The 25,065-nt window shown below is 30.0% G+C and overlaps 1 protein-coding gene across 3 annotated transcripts in view; it reads right to left on the reverse strand.

Moving 5' to 3' along the window:
- Positions 1 to 25,065, reverse strand: part of LOC127283133 (serine/threonine-protein kinase 17A-like) — a 158,606-nt gene that overhangs the window by 71,258 nt on the left and 62,283 nt on the right. Inside the window, exon 1 of one of the 3 annotated variants that reach the window (XM_051307817.1) lies at positions 17,677 to 18,307. The exons of the other annotated variants lie outside the window; for them this stretch is intronic. Coding sequence (XP_051163774.1) covers positions 17,677 to 17,810 — 134 coding nt within the window. The 5' untranslated portion in view covers positions 17,811 to 18,307. Of the gene's footprint in view, positions 1 to 17,676; positions 18,308 to 25,065 lie in introns of those variants that run through there. 3 annotated transcript variants of the gene reach the window in all.

Genomic DNA, 25,065 nt, shown 5'->3' on the forward strand with positions numbered 1-25,065 from the left:
AAAAATAAATATCCGTTCGAAAACAATCTATATAACATTTCCAACTCCAAAGCTACAGTTAATTTTGATAATAGAATACAATTTAAATTATTAAATTGAATTTTTAATTAATTAAATTAATATTAAACTATTTTTCCTATTTTTTCACCAAAAAAAATTTTTTTTTCTCCGTCAAAAAATATTGTATATAAACTTTCTGTGCGCTCAATTTTTTTTTTTTTTTTGCAATAAATAATTATTTTTTGGTGAGGAAATAATATTTGACTTCTGGTTATGTACATACCCTATATTTAAGTTGAATTTTTTTTTATTTGAAGACATGTGGTAGAAAAACAAAGTTAGTTTACGATTTGCGATCATTGCTTGGTTAAAATTAATATTGAACTTCATTTTATGAGGGATATAGGAGGCCAATAATTACGTGGAATCATAATTAGTTGAGAGCGCGTTGAATTGAACGCCTCAAGGGACTCATACAAAACGGCATATATACACGATACTTTTTTTCTCGTATATGTAGGTGATTCCAGGTCATTATATTTGCCATTTCAAACATATATATAAAAAAAAATAATTTTACCCCAAAAATAAATTTCAAAAGTATTTTATTTTCTGCTAAATATATAAAAATGTAATTAAAAAAAAAAATTCAGTGTAAAATATAAAAAAAAAAAATTGGAAAAAATGGAAATAATTGAAATATCGAAATGAAAAAAAAAAATAGCAGGTGAGAAAAATGAAACAAAATAAAAACACAAACGTAAGAAATATTTCAATCTTCCCTTTTGATTGAAAATTGCGATAAATATGATTAACTGCCTTCGTCAAGGTTATATTTAATTACTCAAAAGCTAATTAAAACGTCTGTATATATGTTTCTGTTTTTTCTTTTTTTTTTATCTGCGACCCATCGAGTGCTCGACATATACGCTTAACTTGAACGGGAAGTTAGTTTGGGGTCAATAAAGAAAGGTCAGAAATGTCCCACGAAAAGAGGACAGAAATTATAAATATATATATATATATACTCGGGGAATAAAATTGTCAGCGCGCAGACAATTGCAAAAAAAAGTAAAATGGTGCCAATTAATGGAGAGCAGAAGAGCCAAGTAATTCAATGTCAAGTGATTGTATCTCTCTACTTTTTTGTCATTTCACAAAAAAAAAAAAAAACAAATTCAGAATTTATTTATTTCAAGACAAATTGTTTATTTTTTTGAAATTTAAAAAAAAAATTTTAAATACAAAAAAAAAATAAACGAAAAATAGAACACTTAAAAAATATTTTCATATAATCAAATAATGGGAGAGACGTATGATGAATTAAATGGGAGAAAAAAAAAAAAAAAAAAAAAAAGTGTTCTTAGAATGCTTTCGTCGTGACTATTTTCTTTATTTAATTTCCTGCTTCTATGAAGAGATTATTTTATTAACGTTTCTCAAAATTTTAATTAATAATATAACTTTGATATTCAAGTTACACTTGCTGTATATAGTGAGAAAAAAAAACTTACGATAATTTTGCAATTACATTTTTACCATTTCAAATTTTTGTCTTTGAAAGTTTAATAACTGAAAAAAAATTTATTTGAGTCAAATACTCGATTACTTGACTATTATCAAATAAATATGTTAATTTGAACCAAATAATTTTTTATTAGAATTAAATAAACTGTATTTGAACCAACAATTTCTTTATTTGAAATAAATACTAATAATTATTTGATACAAATAAATATTTATTTGATAATAATCAAGTAATCGAGTATTTGAATTATTTTTTCGTAGTTTTCCCATAGGTGGAAAAGTTCCCGGTATAGTGACTACCGGTAGGCATTACCGCTCCCGCTACCGGAATATTTACTACCGGTAATTTTTTCGGGACTACCGGTAATTCTTCCGATACTACCGGTAGTTACTACCGGTAATTTTTCCGGTACTACCGGTAGTCACTACCGGTAATTTTTTCGTTACTACCGGTAGTCACTATCGGTATTTTTTCCGGGAGTTACAATCAAAATTTGTTATTTAGTAATAAATTTTTATTGTAATTCTCGGAAAAATTACCGGTAATGACTATCGGTAGTCCCGGAAAAATTACCGGTAGTGACTACCGGTAGTTCCAGAAAAATTACCGGTAGTAACTACCGGCAGTACCGGAAAAATTACCGGTAGTAACTACCGGTAGTCCCGGAAAAATTACCGGTAGTAACTACCGGTAGTACCGGAAAAATTACCGGTAATGACTACCGGTAGTACCGGAAAAATTACCGGTAGTGACTACCGGTAGTCACTACCGGTAATTTTTCCACCTGGGTTGGATGTTTTTTTAAAAAAAAACTAATTAATATTATTTTTGTATCGATTAATATGAAATTATTTTCATACGCAATACCTTTTGTAATAATTCACTAATTAAAGGATTAATTTGGAATTGAGTAAAATTCCATTAAAAATTTAATACCCGATAATAACTCTCACTTGATCGAGTGACTTACTTACAACATAAAATCGAAATGGAAGTAACCAGTTTCGGCTTTATATATATATATATAGTTATCTTATTACATTGTCTATACTCTCGTGCCATTTCCCAGTAAATTTTGCCCAAGTTCTACTTCTTCACGAGACTCGAATATAAAATACATCTCAATGAAAGAGGCAAAGACGTTATTTTAAATTAACCACAACGTAAGTGTTGATAATAAAAAGTAAATAATGAATTATCTCTCGAGAAACATTTAATTATAACGACGCTCCAGATCTATCAGGAAATATTCTTTATATGAAAGTATAGATGTATACCAAACGATATGAGTGCAATATATATATATATATATAATGCAATTTATTAAACATTTTATTGATCAGTAAAAACTTCACTTTAAATAATTCATGATATTTAACACGGATCGAAAAATTTTATACGCGTAATTCAGTAGGAAAAAATATTTCATATATTACAAAAAAAAAAAAATGATATAAGAAAATAGAAATAACAAATATGCAAATGGAAAAATTATGAGGAATTTAATTATAGAAGTTTCTTTAACTCAAAAATTGGCTCAATAAAATAAATAAATTCTATTTTTTTTTTCGTTTCTCATTTGGTATATAGAGACAAAGTGGAACGCGGTGGGAAGGTTAAAACACGTTTTTGTTGCAAATGTATATGCATTTGTTGTACGAAAGAGGGGGAGGTACTGAGGGAGAGAAAGAGAAAAAAAAAAGAGAGAGAGAGAGAGAGAGAGAGAGAGAGAGAGAGAGAGAGAGACTGGCATGTATAGGACACGCCCAAGCGAACACGAGAAATCTCAGGTTTGTGTTCGTTATACTCAAACTTGCGACCGCGATTCTTTATATCGCGACGACGATATAGATCGATTTCAAAAAAGGCTAATGCAATAACGAAATATTAATAATATTATATATACAAAAAATTGGTAATTTCTTGAAAAAGAAAAAAAAAAAAAAATAAAATGCAGAATGGAATTTTTTTTATATTGCTCTTCATTGCATGCTGGCATGCGATTTCGCATTTCCCTTCCTCCATTGAAATTTGGCCATCATGATTTCACCGGATGACGCAGCCTCCGCTTGCAAAAAAAAAAAAAATAAAAGAAAAAAAGAAAAAAAATGCACTTTCGGCTGGCTATTTTTCTTCATCTCTCTTTCTCTCACACATACATATATACGCACATATACACTGAAAAAAAAATTTATTTGGTTCAAATACTCGATTACTTGACTATTATCAAATAAATATTTATTTGTATCAAATAATTAATATTTGAGTCAATTAAATGATATTTGTTTCAAATACAGAAATTATTGGTTCAAATACAATTTATTTAATTCAAATAAAAATTATTTGGTTCAAATAAATATTTATTTGATAATACTCAAGTAATCGAGTATTTGAATCAAATAAATTTTTTTTTCAGTGTACATACACAGTGGTATGCAAATTGCAATTGCAAGTGGCAGGGCGAAACTCGATCTCGCGTTAGGCTTTTTCTCAACATGCATCCTCGTAAAATCAATTGTCAAGAACAAAAGCAACTCTTCGTGTGCGCGTAAAGAAAAAAGTGATATATCTTACGTGAATTTACAATTTATACCAAATTATTTGGTGACAAATAAATGGTATTCAACATCAATTTTTTTTTATCGTTTCTCTTTGAATTTTTTTTTTGACAAATAATGTAATTTTTAGTAAAATTTTTTATATGCTCTCTAAACAATTAGTAAATTTTTTTTTTATTAATTTTCATTAGTTGATAAAAAAAAAAAATTTTTTTTAAATTAAAGAACACATTTCTTTGATTCTATATCAAAGAAATATTTTTTTTGTTTCAAAGAAACATTTTTTTGGGTGTATCCACTTGGAAAGATTCCTCGGAAAGTGTCCGCCTGGAGGTTCTATCAGAATTCCGCCGGAACTTCCAACGTAATTCCGTCGGAATCCCATGGGAAATTCTTTGGAACTCCGATGGAATTCCGCCGGAACTTCCAACGTAATCCCGTCGTAATCCCATGGGAAATTCTTTGGAACTCCGATGGAATTCCGCCGGAACTTCCAACGTAATCCCTTGGGAAATTCTTTGGAACTCCGATGGAATTCCACCGGAACTTCCAACGTAATTCCGTCGGAACTCTGTCGGAATTTCATGTGAAATTCTTTGGAACTTCGATGGGATTTCGACGGAGTTCCGACGGAATGACGTTGGAAGTTCCGGCGGAATTCTGATAGAACCTCCAAGTGGCACTTTTCGGGGAAATTAGTTATTTTTAACTAAATCAAATCTAAAGAGTCGATAATTATCATAATATGCGACACTTTACGAGAGAAGGGACATTTAAGGCAAAACATTTTAGGTTATGTTTATCTCGTGTACACAGAAAATTAAAAGGCATTAAAATAAGCTGCAACGCTTCTTATTTTAATCCAATTTTGCTTATTTTAATACCAAAATGGATTAAAATAAGCAAAATTGGATTAAAATAAGAAGCGTTGCAGCTTATTTTAATGCCTTTTAATTTTCTGTGTAGAAATTTTACCAGGGCGCAGATCGGGCCGGAACAGGGAATGAAACGCTACGAATGATGTGGCCCTGATTAGGAAATCCACATTTTCTGTCCGCCCTGATTTGGCCCTGATCAGCGTTTCATTCCCTACTAAGGGCCCTGGTATAGAGGAATAACGAACCCTCGTGTAAAAATTGCCTAACCAGGGCCCTAGTAGGTAATGAAACGCTAATCAGGGCGACCAAAAAAATGTCGATTTCCTAATTCATCAGGCGCGGCGTTTCATTCCCTAATAGGTCAGTCTGATTCGGCCCCAATCTAGTTCCTGGTAAAATTTCTACACGGGCCTAACCTAAAAATTTTTTTCCTCTGTTTCTTTCGAATTTTTTAATTTTCCCCATTTTGAAAATTGTATATTTTTCCATAGAAAATTAAAAAAAAAAATTTCAGATATTGACTATATGGCATAATGTTTCTTTCGAATAAATCAACCGTTAGTGATTTGAATAGATCGAATACGAATGTGATGCAGAAAAAATCATATATTGTAACTTATGCGCGAGATTGACCATCTGCTAGTTTATTATACTGTCTTGAATGTAGGCCACATACCGTAAAAAGAGGTATCGAACTGTAACACGTGTAAAATCGTGTTAAGAACAGAGAGTTTAAGTTTTATATGCGGTGGTATTATAGACCGAAATGGTTGTGCCCGATGTGTTGGAATAGTGATTGTGCATGTACAGAACAAAATGGTCTCTCTCGCGGTGCAAAACTACTTCAACTATATATATATACAAGCGAGGCATATAATGTCGCCCTTGGGATTCCTTCGTGGCGTGGGTGTCCTTTTCTTTCTCCCATATATATATTGAGCGCATACTCTGAAAATAAATGCCCAGTCGACCATATCAATTTTTATTTCACAGATGGAATTCGCGAGATCGCAACATATCAAGGACAAAAGAGAGCTATTTTTATTAATTTTTTTTTTTTAAATATTTTCCAAAAATTTATTACTGAAAAAAAGCGATTGCTAAAAATGCAAAAATTGTATAGGTTATGTTTATGATAGTTTGAATTACGGCGCGCCTGCGCTACCATAACTCTCTCTCTCTCTCTCTCATTGGTGGAAAAAGGCGCTCTTATTTAAAAGTGATAAAATGTTTCAAGTTAGTAAAATTAATTTACAATTAATACACTGAAAAAAATGTTTGGTCAGTACAATGAAACTTTGGTTTTGCCAACCGAATTGTTTGGTTAGCCTAACCAAAGTTTGGTTGTACTACACTCTATTAGAGCGTTTTAAATAAGAGCGCCTTTTTCTACCAATGAGAGTGTTGTAGTAGCGCAAGCGCAGTTGCATAACATAACCTATGATTTTTTTGAGGTTCCTTTCTTCACTATCACAATTGAAACTGCAAACTGTTCATCACTCAATTCGAATTAGTTTTTATCAATATGAAAAATTACAGTATATCAATCGATAAAAAATGTGTATTACACACTTTAACAGAAAAAAAATCACCTAAAAAAATTTAGTGCCAAGGTCGCAGAATGCTATATATACCAAAAGATTTTTTCTCTATTATTGTCGTTTTATGAAATAAATATAAGTGTCAGAGAGGAGAGACAATGCTCTTGTAACAAACAAGGACCATTGTTACGCGTCACTCGTTAAAGAGCGTAGGCAGGATGTAAGCAGTCGCGTAACTGCATTCCTTGCAGATTATATACTTATGTATATATATATATATATATATATATATATATATATATATAATTCTGTGCCTTTGATTTCGGTTCAGAGAGCTGCGAGCAAACGATTCGAGCCTCCTGAAGCGAAAGTCGATCGGCACCGAAGGTCTTCAACCGGTTAGGATTGCAATTCGAAAGGAAATGCGAAAAGTGTCAAAGAACAATTTCATTTATGTGGCGCCATCGTCGAAATGAGGTCAACGGCTTTTTTTCCCCTCACCATATATATATATATATATAGTCTAGAAATCTTAATAATAATAACGGTGTTTCTAATTTAATAAAATCTGATTTTTATTTCAGATTTTTTTTTTACTTGGGCGTAGTTCGCTTACTTTCAAAGAAAAGCTGTTTTCCTTGAAGGACCAAAGATTAGAAAAAAATTTATATCTATAATAAATTTTCACGATCAGTGAACCGTATATAGAAAATGGAAGAAAAAAAAAACGCGACAGAAAAGAAAAGTAAAGGGCATAAGTTTTAACGAGGCAACGACATCGATTAGGCGAAGCTACGACTTATACGATTGGCGTGTATTTACAATTCAATTCTCCTCCAGCAAAACGATTTACAATTCAAGTTGCTTTAATTGCCGCATTACGAAATGGTTATTCTAGAGTTCGACAGACGAGAAATGCAACATAAAGGAGGAATATGTATAAAGATAGAGAGAGAGAGAGAGAGAAAGAGTTAACGATAACACCGCTCTCTTATGCTCGACTTGGCCGACCTTCACCCGACTACTATTATGCTCGACGCCATTATGCTCGTTACACCGGTCGGTTGTAATTTACGGTTAACCGAACGGAAACTGAAGGGGACCGCGTTGTAACGAGGTCTTCGTAGAGAGAATCCTTAACGAAGAAAGAGTCCTTGACTCTCCCGCGATTTCTTCTTCGTCTTTATTCTTTATCTTCTTTTTCTTTTCTTCGTTCATCTTATTCCCTTGGATTTCCACTTGAAAAATCCCAAAGGCCAAGAGACACTTTGATTGAATTCACATCTCTCGCGAAACTGTGTCAACAGCAGAACGCGGCTTACCTTAATTTTTAAACCCTTCAGAAATGAGCCACATTTGCGGCAATGTACCACTTCGTTTCTTTTTTTTCCTTTGTCATGTCAACTAAACATTTTTATAACATTACTTTTTTTCTCATTAATTAGATCGAAAATTGAATTTTCTTCTTTTATCTGCTATTCCTCAATTTGAAAAGTATAATAATTATTTAGAATATATTCAGAAGAGGTTCCTCAAATATCTGATATTTAAGGTTGATAAAAAATATCCGCCTCGTGGAAAGGATTATAATGAATTTGTGTATGCGATTTGGCTTTGTCACAATAGCGCAACGTAGAATTTTCTATGCTTGTTTGGTTATTTTTAAAATGTTGTCTTCCCAATTCTACGCTCCAGATATATTATATATAGTTTACCATTAAGAGTGCCTAGAATCAACTCTCGTAATGAAATGCCATTTGCTTTGCCATGTTTGCGTATAGAGAATTTGGTAAAATTTCTCCTATTTATTTTGCGTGTTACCATTTAAATGATTTTTTTTTATTAATATTCAACCAAATCTTGATTTATTTTGCTCTTCGGTAAGAGATTTTATAAAATATTTAAATAATTACTTACATATTATAAAATAAATGTAAATTTTTTTGTAGTTGCCCATTTATATGGTCTTTCTAGGACTGCGGGCGGTGAAGTATCAATCAATAAATAAATAAATGTTCTTTCAGTAATTATTTTCAATTCCAATAATTAGAGTGAAAAAAAGAATTTCAATTTATTTAAATGATTCAACAAAAATTTATTTGTCCTAATCCAAGTAATTTTTATTTTGATTGTGTCAAACATTGAAACAGATCAGCAGAGAATAATTATACAAGAGAATGATAGACTGAGGAAAAAATACTGGATCAAGATATAGTTTAAATTCTATATTTGTTGTAACAAACCCTTTTTTCAGTTTGGAATTTATTGAAGCTGTTTATAATAAACGAATCGAAATAGTCATAGAAAATAGAATATTAATTGCAGTGAAAGGGATATATTTGCGAAAATTTATGACAATGAGTTCATGGCTGCATTATTATGCATAAGTCAAACTAGTCATAAATCTGCTCTAATGTCTCGTCAATCTTTTCTTGCATAACTAATTAAAAATGTTCGCATATATTGTTAAGTATGTGCGCGCGGTACTTTTTGATGTATGTATATATATAAGCGAAAGTCATCTTTATTTCGTCAAAGATGAATCTAATCCTAATTGACTAAAGGTTTATCCTTGATGGACACACACACACACAAACGAGAAGAGGGAAGATATCTCGTAATAGTAGTAGACGGGGTATGTATACTTCCGGGATACCGGTTCTACTGGCGAGGCCTTCCATCTTGAGCGTAACCAACAAAGAGGCGCAAAAACGAAAAGAGAGAAAGAAAGGATCGTATTTATAAAAGGAGAAAAAGCGCGAATTAAAAAAAAGTATTCCTAAATTCATCAAAATCTAAAAATTGCTGTACACAATTTAGTAAGAATTCTTTCTAATCTATGCCTCATCATTGATCACGATTTTCAGGTATAAATAAAGGTGTGAGTAAATAATATAAGTTTTTGATGCAGCATTGGCGGTTTAGAAGAGAAAGAGGAACTCGCGCAACTAGATTATTTATGATGTAGCAATGATCTATGGGTCACGATCCTGTCAATTCACCTTTGCCCTAGATCACTCTGCGCCATTGTATCCGCACGATTTCGACATATTTCATAGTTTACGGTTTCATTGCCAAAGGCCCATGGGAAAAATATCCTAGCATATCTTTGGACAAGAAAAACCAAAAAAAATAATCCTCCCTGTCCTCAAATCGATTTTAGAAATCGGAATATTTTTCTAGAAATGATTTTACCTTCAAATCACGATGAACAAACTAATTTTCTAGAAAAAAATACGAAATTTATAACAGAAGCAAAAATTCAATTCAAATAATATCATTTGATAAATTTTGTAGGAAAAAAAAGTTGACAAATGTGAAATTTAAACCTGCGCTCACGAGAAACTCTACCGAATATATTTGTAGGCACATAGGTCGTAAACTGAACAACGAAAGAAGAGAAGATAAAAATAAACAAAAAAGAGAAAGAAGGAAGAGGGAAAAAAAGAGTACGTACTTTAGGAAGCGAGAATGCTGGAGTTATGAATGGGTCCTCTTCGAATAAAAAGGGTATAGAAAATAAGATGTTCTCTTTAAAAAGCAAGAAGCACGGGTGTAAATTCACTTGCAGTTAAGTAATAAACTTACTAAATACTTTAATGTTTTTGAAATACAAAATTTAATTTTGCTTTCTTTCTAATCGTTTAACAAATTTTTTTTTTTACTAATTTTAATGGATTAGTTTTGGCTTTTATATTTAGTTTTGAAGGTCGCGCAAATGATGAAGATTTGAGACAAGTTCCATATTTAGAGTGGCCATTTACTCTGATTGGCCATAGCAAATCTTGAAGCTTAGGATCTTGTATTATTATGCCTTCTTGGAAGGAAGAGAGCATTGTTATGCTAAGTGAAAAAGCATGTCACGTGACACGTTATGGTCGGCAAGATATGTATGTACTTGGTTCGGTATATATGGCGAAGGGAAAAGATGGTAGAACAGCAGCTGCCGTCATGAAAACAGCTGCGTCCTGCAGATTGCTTTCGATCTATATATACAAAATTGTTTTTAGTTTCTAAACCTTTTTTTTTTTGGTTGTTTCTTCTACATACATAAAGATCTATAAATTATGTCCATCAATATATAACAATACCAAAAGATGATTTTTGATGAAACTAAATTTGGTCGCGATCTCGTTTTGTTGATATAGTGTCAAGTGACATCGCGTAAAGTGTGAAGCACGAGCACTAATTACGAATGCCGTTACTTTTCCAGATGGCATTGCATCGTCTGTTTCTGTCACCATCCGTCTATGGTATTTTCACATTCCGCATTCCCCAATGGGATTTTTCTTCTCTACGTCCTCGATTAGTGAAATCCACATTGCGATCGTCAACGCCAAGAGAATCTCATCGATTACAAACCACCATAAAAGACATGCGCGCGTATACAAGAGAGAAAACTTCGAGATTGATTTATTTGGGTCGAACAACATATTGATAGCAATATTGTTTTAATTTGTCAATAAATCCAACAAATGTCCAACAAAATAATATTCATTTATCATCATATTCCATAAAGAATTATTTTTCTATTTGCATATAATGTATTCACTCTTTCTAAATTGCCGCAAAGAAACGATAAAACTCGGTATCATGAGAAAAGAACAACGGTGGTTTTTGAGGGTAAGAAAAATTCAAGTACTTTGGATATAAGAGCTAATAAATAATGGAGGTGCAATTAAATGCTGCACACATAAGTTGTTCGTCTTATCCGCGAGTTTAATGAAAGCCTACTTTCAAATATATCAATGTATTTGTGCATGCAAGAAAAAGATGGAGAGTAAAAACAAGCTTATTTCCTAAAAAGCAAGCGACACTTATACCCGACTGAGTGGGTGTTTAAACACTGTCCGTAATTAAAGTTGCAAAAGTGTGACTCGTCGCGTGAATGTGCAAATTTTACCTATACACGACTGCAGGTTACAAAATTTTATTTCACTCGAAGATGTGGATTTTTTTTTTAAAGTATATTATATGTACATCAGACATTAACGAAGATACAGTTTTAGATTTTGCATCTGTTAAATATTGTGCATGTAATATATCTTGTAGCATTTTTGGAAGATGTCAAATATTTTATCATCCATAAAGCATTGATAAGTAAGGATTATCAATAAGAAATCTAGACATAGTTTATGACTTTGTAATCATTAAAAAATTTAGCCATTATCTTCTACTATCGGTTATACAAAGTGTACTTTATGAAGCATCAATTCAAAGATGTTCTTAATGCAGTTTCATCCTTACCAGATGTTCGTAATGCAGTATTATGCTTTAAAAAATGTTTTTAATGCAGTATTATCCTTAAAACAATGTTCCTAATGCAGTATTATCCTTAAAACAAAGCTCCAAATGCACTAAAATCCTTAAAACAATGTTTCTAATGCAGTGTTATCCTTAAAACAAAGCTCCAAATGCACTAAAATCCTTAAAACAATGTTTCTAATGCAGTGTTATCCTTAAAACAAAGCTCCAAATGCACTAAAATCCTTAAAACAATGTTCCTAATGCAGTATTATCCTTAAAACAAAGCTCCAAATGCACTAAAATCCTTAAAACAATGTTTCTAATGCAGCATCATCCTTAAAAGATGTTTCTAATTCAGTATCATCCTTAAAATCTGTAAAATTGTACTTTAAGAAGCATTAATGTTTAATGCAGCATCATTCTTAGCCCCAAAATAAATACCGTTTATTCAAATTAGAATAATTTTTTTAAAAACATTGATATTAATTGAAATGGAATTGTTTAGATGGAATATCATCCTCAAAAAAAAAAGGAAGATACAATCGATACACTATGACCCATAAAAGACATATCCTGGAAAAGATAAATATATAATTCAAAAAAGAAACATAGAGAGAAGGTACAATATGATCTCTATGAAAGATACTATCAACATACTATCATCTTTTAAAGATGTATTTACACAGTCTCTTAGATATAAAATATGCAGTCGACACATTATCATCCTTGAAATACATTATCATTCTTGAAACACATTATCATCCTCGAAAGCAATGTATCATTATTTTAGAAAAAACAAACCTATCGTCTGCATATACGATTATATCGTCTTTTGAAAAGTGTCATCTATTATCTTGGAACAAAAAATCATATGAGTTATGGAGAAACTTTCTATTTCCAAAAAATGCGAATTTGCATTAAAATCCAAAGGATTGTTTTTAGTTGCGATTTTATCTTTTTGCCAAAAAAAAAGGATTGACTTTTTTTTAATATAATCAGAGAAAGAGAGGTGGGATTCGTGTACCTTTGTGGATAACGAGCAATCTGATGGGAAATGCAAGAGTTGACATATCAGGGCGTTAATGAATAAGTCATAGGAAAAGTTGTATGGCAATTGGAATGCGTCTCGACGCCTTAAAGCCGGCGCTAAACCTCGACACGCAATGCGTCAGTCTCGTCTGATGCTTCAAGAGACTGAAAATGGATTGTAACAAACAAACTGGCGTTCGTCGTCGTCGCGAGCATCGCGCATCGTTGTTTAGCACAAAGGACTAAAAAACTGGTTGCCATGACCGCCTTTAAGCCGCGTGTGCGTCGTGTCTAGAGTATAGACCGCCTTCTTTGTTCCCTTGCACGTTCATCGCGTGTCTTTCTCTCTCAATGGATTAGAATTCTCCACTCAAATAATTCGCAGTGCAAAACTTCTCAGACGCCTCAATTCACCGATCTTGAACTTACAAAAAAAAAAAAATTCATCAAAAACAATTTAATTTTCTTCTGATTTTATTTTCCTACAATTCTAATTTGTATGTATTATATTAATTAAATCTCATTAATGCGTAATGTGTATCTTATTTTCAATTAAAATTCCTCGTCACGGGAAGTACAAACACATTGTATCATCCGGACACTATCAAAAGTCAGAAACGCGTTAAAACATTGTTGAGCAAGAAGAGAAGGAGAAAAAACAGCTTTTCTTATATGATTCTAGATCGCGTGAATCTTGTTCATGACGCGTAAAGATCTCTTTCTTGAAGTATAAAAAAGGAAAAAAAAAAGTTCGGAGAGTAGATAAAACCTTTTTTTTTTATAAAGTAAAGTTCATTGACCTAAAGATAAAAAAAAAAGGAAACAACTTCCGGTGGTGAATTTTATTATATACTTTTTTTTTGGCTTTAGTTTCGAAAATCAATTTTCAATACACATTGTATTAAATACACATGTGGATGAATAATGAACGTCGTTTATTGACATTTTATACACAACAGAATACAGAGACGAACATAGCCATAATATTTATCCGCATAAAACCGCTTGGCTTAAGCGTTTTATGGCGTCACTTAGACGACTTGCGAGCTTACATTTAATGTACACGCACGCACACATTATATGCTTTCAAAAGAGAAACAAATCCCCGGGCACATGACCGCAAAATTACTGAGTTCATATATATATATATATATTTATATTTCTCGTGAGAAGTGTTCAACGAAAATGTAAATAATCTATATAGATAATATTTTCATTCAAGCAAAATTCATTCTTTTTTTTCTGCAAATTTCTTTTTAATACAAAAAATCATTTTTTTTGAATCAAAGAAATTTATACTACAAAGAAACAAAAACAGTCAAATCTGCATTATCATCAATCGATAAAACAGATTTTACTGTTTTAAATCTGCATTATCATCAATCGGTAAAACAGATTTTTTTTACTGTTTTAAATCTGCATTATCATCAATCGGTAAAACAGATTTTTTTTTTTACTGTTTTAAGTAGAAAATTCAAATCAAAAGGTTCAGATCTAAAGATATATCAACAATTGAAGCTATACATACATCTGTTAATTAACGGTTCTCATATCTTTTATGATGCAGAAACCATGGATGCTGCATAGCACATATTAAAGTATGATTACGTTGAGTAGAAGCCACTTTTGATATGGCGGGATCATTTCCGCAGCCAACGATCGATCCACGCCAATACAACAGGATTCCTTCTCGTCGAATAAAACTAAGGGGGGAGGGAGGAGTTTATTGAAGAACGAGGAAAATCCGATAAATGGAATGAGGAAGAGCAAAATCATAAAGTAGAGATCCAAAGCCGGTTGTCTATATATATATAATCCTATGAGCTCTCGCGAGAAGAGTACCTTGGCAACCAACGATCACGATCACAGCATAAGTGATCGATTCGATCACGATTCGTTGAGCGCACGCGCAGAAGAGGGAAAATTTCTTATTTTTGAGATAAAAAAAAAGATGCTGCAAAAAAAAACGAGAGATAAAGAGGAAAACCATTAGACAAAATTTTGTTAATTATACACAGGAAAAAATCTTTAGAACAGCGATATGTTTCTCTAGAATAACGAAAAATTTCGCTATTTTAGTGAAATATAGACAGAAAATTAAAAGGCATTAAAATAAGCTGCAACACTTATTATTTTAATCCAATTTTGCTTATTTTAATACCAAAAGGGATTAAAATAAGCAAAATTGGATTAAAATAATAAATAAAAAAAAAAATAAATAAAAATAAAATAATAAATTGGATTAAAACAATAAGCGTTGCAGCTTATTTTAATGCCTTTTTTATTTTCTGTGTATCGCTGTTCCAGGGGAACCTATCGATTTTCCAGATAAAAATTTATTTTTCCTTCTGTATTATTAACGAAAACTTTCGCTATTTTAGTGAAATATATATCGCTGTTCCAGGTAAACTTATCGATTTTCTAGGTAAAAATTTATTTTTCCTGCTGTATTATTAATGATGATCGAAAAATTACCAGACAATAAAAATCAAATTAATCCAAATTATCAGCAAATAAAAGTATCATTGAACAAAATTAACCTCCAATTGAAACTATTATCGATCAACGATCAAAATTAAAGGATAGATCCAATTTATCGACAATGAAATCATTTTTGAATTACTAAAATCAAAATCCGAAGCTTTTCTTCTTTTGAGATTAAAATAAATTTTTTTTCGACAAATTGAATTTCCATATATATATATATATTAAATTAATCGCAAATTCTAATGGGTATATAAGACGTGACTGGAATAATTCGATTGTGGCGCAAACAAGGAATTTGTTTTGCAAGATTTTCATTTCAAACAAAAAATAAATAAATAAATAAATAAATAAAAAGATTGACTCTCAAATCAAAATAGCACTGAAGCAAATCGGGGATAAATGCGCGCCTGATCGTGACGGGTTAACCGTAATACAACCTTCTGAATTCTGTCAGGTAAATTGCCCGTAAATGTGATCCTCTCTCAGCAACATTACAAAACAATCATTTTCTCGCTTTAAGTGCCAAAAAATATCAAGGTCCATAGTTTAATTTAAAAAAAAAAATTTATATATTTGTCCTGACCGTAACTTCCGTTTTTAATTGTATCGAATTTGCAATCAAGAAAAAATTATTAAAAATAAAATTCAAATTTTTGATTTTCGTTTAGATTTTAACGAAAAATGATTATTGAATAATAATTTTTTTTTTATGAAATAACTTTCAGAGCTGTTATTTAACAGCTAAGGAATAAAATTACTTAATTCTTTGTATATGTTTGTTGTACTTGCATAAAAGTAAGCTCCTTGATATTTAAATAGTTTAGGAATCTGGCAAGAGAATCTGTTACGAGTCGTCGAAAGAATATTGCACAATTTCAAGAACGTAAAGGTGATTTGAAATGGAACTAGTCACGACCTTGCGCACTTTTGAAGGTCCCAAGAAAGAAAAAAAAAAAAAAAAAGAGAAGAGTAGTGTCCAAATCTTTTTTCGGAGAGAGGAAAAGAGCCTGCAAAGACTTAAGGTCATAAAGAGTACCCGCAGCGACCTCGATAAATTCGAAACTTTCTTTCTTTGGTGAGTGTGTGTCCAAAGGAGGACCAGAGCAAGAGAGGAGCTTCAGAAACGCAATATTCCGCGCTTTGCAAATGGAGAAAGCGACAAATCGACTGAAACTCGATAAGGATTATTTTTCTTTTTTTTTATTTATATTTAAAACAATAGAAGTAGAACGGAAAAGAAAAGAATGTCATTCACTTTGTTTTTTTTTCCTCTTTCTTTATCCTAAATCAATAATTGACTATAGGAAAATAATTTGACGACAAAAAAAAAAGTATTTTATATATTAAAATTATAACATAATTTATTTGTCCCCAGGTTTATCGAACTTTTAAATACCAAGTGTATTTGTAATAATGAAAAATATGCACGTGATAAAGATTAAAATATCAATGATAATAATAATTTGAATATTGATAAAAAAAATTATGATAATTATTTTTCCAATTAAGAAAAAATTGTTATCAAATTTTTCTATTTATATTTTGTTATTACGAATTTTAAAAAAAATTTACTTAAAATAATTGAGAAATTTAAGAGTTAAAAATAATAATAATAATAATAATAAAATAAAAAATAATAATATAATAATTATTATAATAAAAAGAAAATCATTTTTTAAACCGTAATATTTTCTCTATCATTTAAAAATTTTATTGATTCAAGTGCTTTCTGGTTTAAAGTCAAATAAAAAGTGTAAACAATGTAAAATTATTTGTCAATTAGTAACTAAATTTTTTTGATATAACAAATTATTTAATATATTATTTATTTTGTATTTACATTTCAAATTTTTTTTTTATCTACTAAAAATTATTCACTTGTTCTTTTAATAAAATTTCATTTTTGACCTTTGTTGGAATCATTTAAAAAATTAAAAAATCATTTTTCTATAAGCATTTTTGGTTTCTTATCCTTGATAGGAAATCAATGTAACTGCGTTTAATGATAAAAAGCAAGGATGAACAATTACATCATCTTTTTAATTGTCTCTTTAAAAGATAACAAAAAAAAAAACTTTTTTTTTATTGTCGCCAAATATTTGTCTGTTCATTACCTTCAACTACTACTTGTACAATTCGAGACTATATCAAAATTACAATTTTTTTTTTCATTATAACAAAGAAAATGAAAAAACTAAAGTATTGCAATTATTTTTTTTGCGATTCCTTACAAAAAACAATCCCTAAAAAATTTTTGATAATTTTTTATGAAAAAAAGGAAAAATTATTCAAAAAAAAAATTTGTATTATGCCTTTCGAGACTTCAAATATCTACTATTTACTGAAACGAGGAGCCGAGAAATTGGTCAAGAAAGGAAAAAAAAAAAAATAACAACGATATATCGTACCGTGCGAAAGGTTGTTCCTCAACCTCGTAGAGTTCCTCGAGGGTCTGTTTTGAGAGGAGCCTCTCCAGTCTCTCTGGCGTGGGAGCGAGATGCCCTGGGATGCTGGTAGTCTCAAAAAGACCGTCTGCAGTCATTTTCCACGAAATATAAATCTCTCCTTTCTGAATACTCAATTTCCCAAAAAAAAAAACTTCACTCAAAAATTTTCCAAAATAATCACTAAATAATCCAAAAAGAAAAGAATAGTACACCTTCACACAAAGTACCGAAAAGTAATCGATTTTTTTTTCCTCTTCTCTAATCGATACTTACTCGGCGATAACGTATATAAATATATATTATTAAGAAAACACACCGAATTGTTTATTGAATCACCGAACACACGACACTTGTCATTTATTAATGAAAAACATTTTCATTTTTTTTTTTTGGGGGAAAAAAAAAATATTTTTCACTTTTTTTTCTTTTTTTTTTTTTGTGAATGAGAGAAAGACCGAAAAGAAATAAACACACGTTTATTTAAACGCGCGAGAGAATTCTCACGCACGACCACTCTCTCCGACGGCCGACTAACATTTGAAACGCCGCGCGGAACTCGCTGGAATCCCCACTCTATAGCAAAAGGCGCGAGAGATTATTCTTCTCCAGTTTGTTCGGTATAGAGAGCGTGGCACAGGTGGGGACTTCCCTTCCAATTATACGTAGAATCACGAACATGTACGAATATGTACGAACCAGTACGAACTAGTCCGAGAACGTCGCGTGCATTTGCCTGTCTTTATTTTTCTTCTATATCATTCTGCAATGTGCATCGGAAGAGTCGCGAGATTCATGGGGTCACACAATATATGAATTAGAGGGGCGCATTTATTTTCATCAATTAAAAATTTTCGATTTTAAATAATTTTTATTAAATATAATTATTTTTTTTTAGACGAATTTTTTCAATTTTCAAAACAGAATTTCAATTTTTTAACGAATTTTTCTTAAAAAAAATTTTTGGTAACGAATTTTTAAAACGCCGAATTCTTATTTGTCCGAATCTTCATTTGTGCGAATTTTCATTTGCAAGAATTGTTTTTTTTAATAGAATTTTTAAAACGCCAAATTTCCATTTGTCCGAAACTACATAACCTACAAACAAAAATTATAGCGCGAATTTTAAAATTGACCAATCAAAATTTCTGATTGTATTGAGAAACTAGATAGAATGACTATTTAGAAATCAGATGGTATAATTATTTAGAAACTAGATAGTATATTTATCTGTAAACTAAATAGTATAACTATTTAGAAGTTGTATAGATTAACTATTTAGAAACTAGATAGAATAACTACTTAGAAACTAAATAGTATAACTATTTAGAACCCCGTCAGTATAACTATCTACAAACTAATAGAATAACTACTTAGAATCTAAATAGTATAACTATTTAGAAGTTGTATAAATAACTATTTAGAAACTAGATAGAATAACTACTTAGAACCCCGTCAGTGTAACTATCTAAAAACTAATAGAATAACTACTTAAAATTAAATAGTATAACTATTTAAAAGTTGGATAGATTAACTATTTAGAAACTAGATAGAATAACTACTTAGAAACTAAATAGTATAACTATTTACAACCCCGTCAGTATAACTATCTACAAACTAATAGAATAACTACATAGAAACTAAATAGTATAACTATTTAGAAGTTGGATAGATTAAGTATTTAGAAACTAGATACAATAACTACTTAGAACCCCGTCAGTGTAACTATCTAAAAACTAATAGAATAACTACTTAAAATTAAATAGTATAACTATTTAAAAGTTGGATAGATTAACTACTTAGAAACTAGATAGAATAACTACTTAGAAACTAAATAGTATAACTATTTAGAAACCAGATAGTATAATTATCTAGAAATTAGTATACGTATTTGGAAACTGGGTAGAATAACTTCTTAGAAACTAAATAGTATAACTGTAGTATAATTATCTAGAAATTAGATAGTATAAGTATTTAGAAACTAAACAGTATAACTATCTATAAACTAGATAATATAATTATCTGGAAACTAAATAGTATAAGAATTAAGAAGCAATATTGAATAACTATTTAAAAATAGAATATATATTTATCTAGAAACTTGATAGTATAAGTTTTTAGAAACTAAATAGAATAACAATCTAGAAATCAAATGGTATAACTATCTACAAACTAATAGAATAACAACTTAGAAACTAAATAGTATAACTATTTAGAAACCGGACAGTATAATTATCTAGAAATTAGTATAAGTATTTGGAAACTGGAGAGAATAACTACTCAGAAACTAAATAGTATAACTATAGTATAATTATCTAGAAATTAGATAGTATAAGTATATAGAAACTAGACAGTATAACTATCTACAAACTAGATAGTATAATTATCTAGAAATTAGTATAAGTATTTGGAAACTGAATAAAATAACTACTTAGAAACTAAATAGTATAACTATCTAGACACTAGATAGTTACTCTTTCTAGAAACTAGATAGTATAATTATGCAAAAACTAGATAATATAACTGTCTTGGCCTTTCTAAATAATCCAGAAGTATTAGCTAGTTTCAATATAGTTTAAATATCAAGAAACTTGTTGGTCGTAGCGTTACATTTCTATCTAGTTTCAATATAGTTAAACTATACAGTGCCTAAATAGAAAAACCTAACTGTAAAAAAAAATCTAAAATATTTTCACTTCTTTTACGATATATTTGATTAATGTAAGAACAGTATAAATATTATTTGCAAGCTTCTATTTTGTTTGAAAACTATATATATATATATATATTTTTTCGCTATAGATTGGTGTATAACTTAGACATTCTTCACATGTCTTTATATTCGCAGAAATGAATAATTCATATATAGTTTATCGATTTATTCTCGAAATTTACATTAGCAGGCTACTTTCAAGAAATAATTAGAATGACATTAACCATTACCTAGGATTGAGAATGAAATATTTATCTGACAACGCTATCTGACAGTCAAACTATATATATATATATATATATATATATATATATATATATATATATATATATATGTACGCGCAATGAAAGCTCACTGACTTTTAATGTCGACATATGTTTCCGACTGTGATTTTCCTCTTTCTAAAATACATATTATAGACAGACTTTATCTTTCAAACATGTCTTCTAACGAATATATTCCTCTGGTCCAGATGTATAATATTATGTCGTTTTTGCTAATACAATATCTTCCAATTAATACACGTTTCTGTCATCGTTAAATATTAGAAAAAAAAAATTGAAACCCGGTTTTTCGAAAAAAAATCTTATCCAAAAGAGTAGATTATTTTACGTTAGTAAAAAATTTTCAATTTTTTAAAACTATTTTACCATTTCCGGTTATAATTTTTTCTATTTGATAATTATTGAGTAAATTTTTTTCTAATTTAAAAACAAAAAAAAATATTTATCGATTTATCATTTTACCTTTTTGAAAATTTACCGTGTGTCGAATTTTATCTTGAGAAAGGTCGTGGATTGTCGGAACATGTTTCCTATCTAAATATTCATCTGACCGAAATAATAGCACTGCCGGTTTCAACCAAGATAACTGTCAATCTCGATTCTTCTCAACCGCATGCTCCTTAATCACTTTACACTTTCACACTCGTCCAAAAAATTTTACCACTAACCTGAAACAAGAAAAAAAAATGAAATACATTAATTTTTTTTTTTTCCATTTTTCGATATCACAAAGGATATTTTCTATTTCTAAAATAATATTTCGAGCACCATTATGTAAAATCATTATCTCTCTTGGCATTATTATAATTTTGGCGTATTTCACAAAAAAAAATGTGCTTTGCATGATAAAAAGCCAAAAGATGGAAATCAGTAAAGCTGATTTGAATTCGGATAACAAATTATTATATTATACATATTTTTACTACCAAAAAGAACATATTATATGAGATATATTTGTTTTCTTTATCCATCCAGAATCTTTTGATTCAATTTTTTAAAGGTCGGGACTAAAAAAAATCTTTTTTTACAACTACACTGAAAAAAAAAATTTATTTGGCTCAAATACTCGATTACTTGACTATTATCAAATAAATATTTATTTGTATCAAATAATTAATATTTGAGTCAATTAAATGGTATTTGTTTCAAATACAGAAATTATTGGTTCAAATACAAATTTATTTAATTCAAATAAAAATTATTTGCTTTAAGTAAATATTTATTTGATAATACTCAAGTAATTGAGTATTTGAATCAAATTAATTTTTTTTTTCAGTATACCATTTATATAATAAACATTAATTATTTGTTTAATTCATTGCGATAGATTTAAATATTTTTTAAATTGTTTATTTTAAATTGGTTAATTAATTTATTTTTGATAATAAATTTAAATTTTGCATAAAAACATTTTGTATAATAAATTTGGCTAGTGAATTTTTTTGCATTATTATCCTCAGTTAAAAATAAAACTAAATTGAGATGTTTAAGTGCTTTTGTATATAGAATATAATTGAGGGGGTGTGAAAGAAGAAGGGGTAACCTCCCCCACCCCACCTTCCCCTCAATTTATATATATGACTTTCCCTCCTACGCTCTTTAAACTCGATGCCTTTCTAATCTTATTCGATTCGAAGTTGCCACCCGAATGTTTTCGTAGTTGTTAGTATAGTTTGCAGACAGGTTGCCTACAACCTGGTGCAAGGACGATCGAGGCCGAATGGGTCGACAGAATGAACATTGCACCGCGTGTCGAGAAAGGAAGTCATCTCATTCCCATAAAAAAAAAAAACACCTCATTGTTTTCCGGTCTATAGAAAAAAAATATATATATTCAGTTTCATTCTTTTTCACAAGTACCTAGAAAATTCGCATTCTTTTTTTCTTTGCTTTAATTTCTTCAAATCTAATATGCAAAAAAAAAAATTTTTTTTTAACATCCACAAAATAGACTTTAAAAAAATTTATGTTTTATTATTATTATTATTATTATTATTACAATTATTATTATATTTATTAATTTATTTGTTATTTATTTACAGACGGAAAAAATATATACTGAAAAAAAATTCATTGATTCAAATAATTGGTTACTTGACTATTATCAAATAAATATTTACTTGAACCAAATAATTTTTATTTTACCCGTGCAGAAATTCGCTATCCTGGCCCAGAGCTGGTTGAAACAAGGAAACCCGACTGGGGTCAAACCAGGCCCTGGTCGGGCATCGATTTTTATTAGGTTGTACACTGAAAAAAGTGTTTGGTATTGACAACCAAACGTTTGGTTGGTATTTAAGTAAAGTAAATTTTACTAGCTACAAAGTAAAACCAAAATAGAAAATCAAGAAATACTCTCTAAATTTGAATCAGCGATAAGTATACCACTATGGTACCAATCAGCGGATATACGCTGAAAAATCAGTGAAATTCCACTAATTCATCAGTGCATATAAACTGATTGGAATCAGTGGTATACTTATAGCTGAGAATCAGCGAGATTCCGCTGATTCAAATTTAGAGAGTAGTAAAGATTACACCAGAAATAGTTATTTTTTTTACTATTTCCTAAGCAAAATTTGCTATACAGATGCGTGGAAATTCCGAACAGTATAGTAAAAATTACTTAATATTTTTCTCCGTCAGTAAATAAATATATTAATTAATAAATAATAATAATAATAATAATAATGATAATAGTAACAATAATAATAAGAATATGTATAAAAAACATAAATTAACAAAAATAAGACAGAATTTTAATAACAAAAAAATTCATTAGTATAATTTATGAAAATTGTCATTTCGGATGCACTTTTATTTTATCCTCCATTTGTTTTGATCTCTCTGATTTAATAGACGATTGTGTGGTCTGCCTTAATGGATAAATGATTCATTATAACTTTTGTAATGGAAATGTCAAGTGGATGTTATGGATATAATTTTTTTTTTTCAATTATCTATTCAAAAATAGAAAGACGTTTCGTAATATGTGTATAATTTGGTCGCCGAGGTATATTGAAAATTTTCAAACAAAATATATATAAATTATAAGAAACAAGTTTTAGGATTGTTTTTATATTCGAGAAAGAGATGATGGAAAATGTAATTGTATCACAAAATTCCTTGCAAAACCAATTCTCACAAAGAAAACCAGTTTTAAACATTCGCGCGCGGCTTTTCGGTTTTGTACGACCAAACATGACGGGGGCCTTTATGGTCCTTGACGATTCTTATGACAAAAAAAAAAAATAAATAAAATAAAATAAATAAATAAAAATTGTATGGTCCCCCCAACAGAAGTCCGCGATCGTCGTCGGCTTTTTCGCTTTTTGATGATGAACATTGTGCGGACATCAATTATTTATTACATCCTCATCATTATTCCCCCGGGAGCATTTTATTTTCCTTTTTCAAAACGTGCGACGACGACATTTTTTCAAAGGACGTATCAGCGAACCACACACATACACACACACACACACACACACAAATTCTCTCCTCCCTCGTATATGGTTCCACGAATCATTTTACACAAAACAAATTAAAAATGTATCAAAAATTCCCAGGAAACACATTTTCTTATATATACATATATAATTATTCCATCTTGCGAAAAATCCTTTCTCTTTTCTTGTTTAAGAAAAAATTAACCGAAAAATTTTTCTCTCTAACCCAAAATTTTCAACAATAAATTATGATTTTAATTGCAGTTTACAACTTGTGTGTGTGTGTGTGTGTAAACGTTAAAGAAAACGTTGTTGTCGTCGTGTAGAGAGTTTTCCCTTGTGCTATTACATTTTTACGGTTCGCCAGGAATGTTTATGGTACGCGAGAATTCCAATGAGCCTGCGGTGCTTTTGCAAAGTATCCAGGTTGTGATCTCGTCACGAAACCATTTGTCTGCTTGCACTATGGGCAAAGTTGTTGAGAAAAAAAAAAAAAAAAACATTAGGTAATATGAAGCTAGTGAAATGAACAACCTGGTTCGAGTTACGTTCGTTTAAACCTTAAAGAGCCAGGGATATTCTTTAATATCCATGTGCAACAGATGGTCAATTCGCATCACACGATACAAAAAAAAAAAAAAAAATGAAAAATTTTCGAAATTTATTCGTCACTTATATTATTTTATAAATAACTATTTATAACAATTAAATTAATGAAAGTTTGTTTTTTCAAGAAAGAGCCTTTTAGAAATAAATTTCCAGTGAAATTAATCTTCACACTTTTCAGGTGCGGGTAAAATTTCATCTCCGAAGAAAACTCTAGAGATTCATCTTCTTAGAAAATAAATGAGAAGAAGCCGACTACTATTGTTGGACCTTTGAGAAATTGTCAGAATCGTTTCTTCAT

Source organism: Leptopilina boulardi, unplaced genomic scaffold (genome assembly GCF_019393585.1).
Source record: "Leptopilina boulardi isolate dan_hultmark-lab unplaced genomic scaffold, ZJU_Lbou_2.1 LbouV2_31, whole genome shotgun sequence".
Lineage (NCBI taxonomy): Eukaryota > Metazoa > Arthropoda > Insecta > Hymenoptera > Figitidae > Leptopilina > Leptopilina boulardi.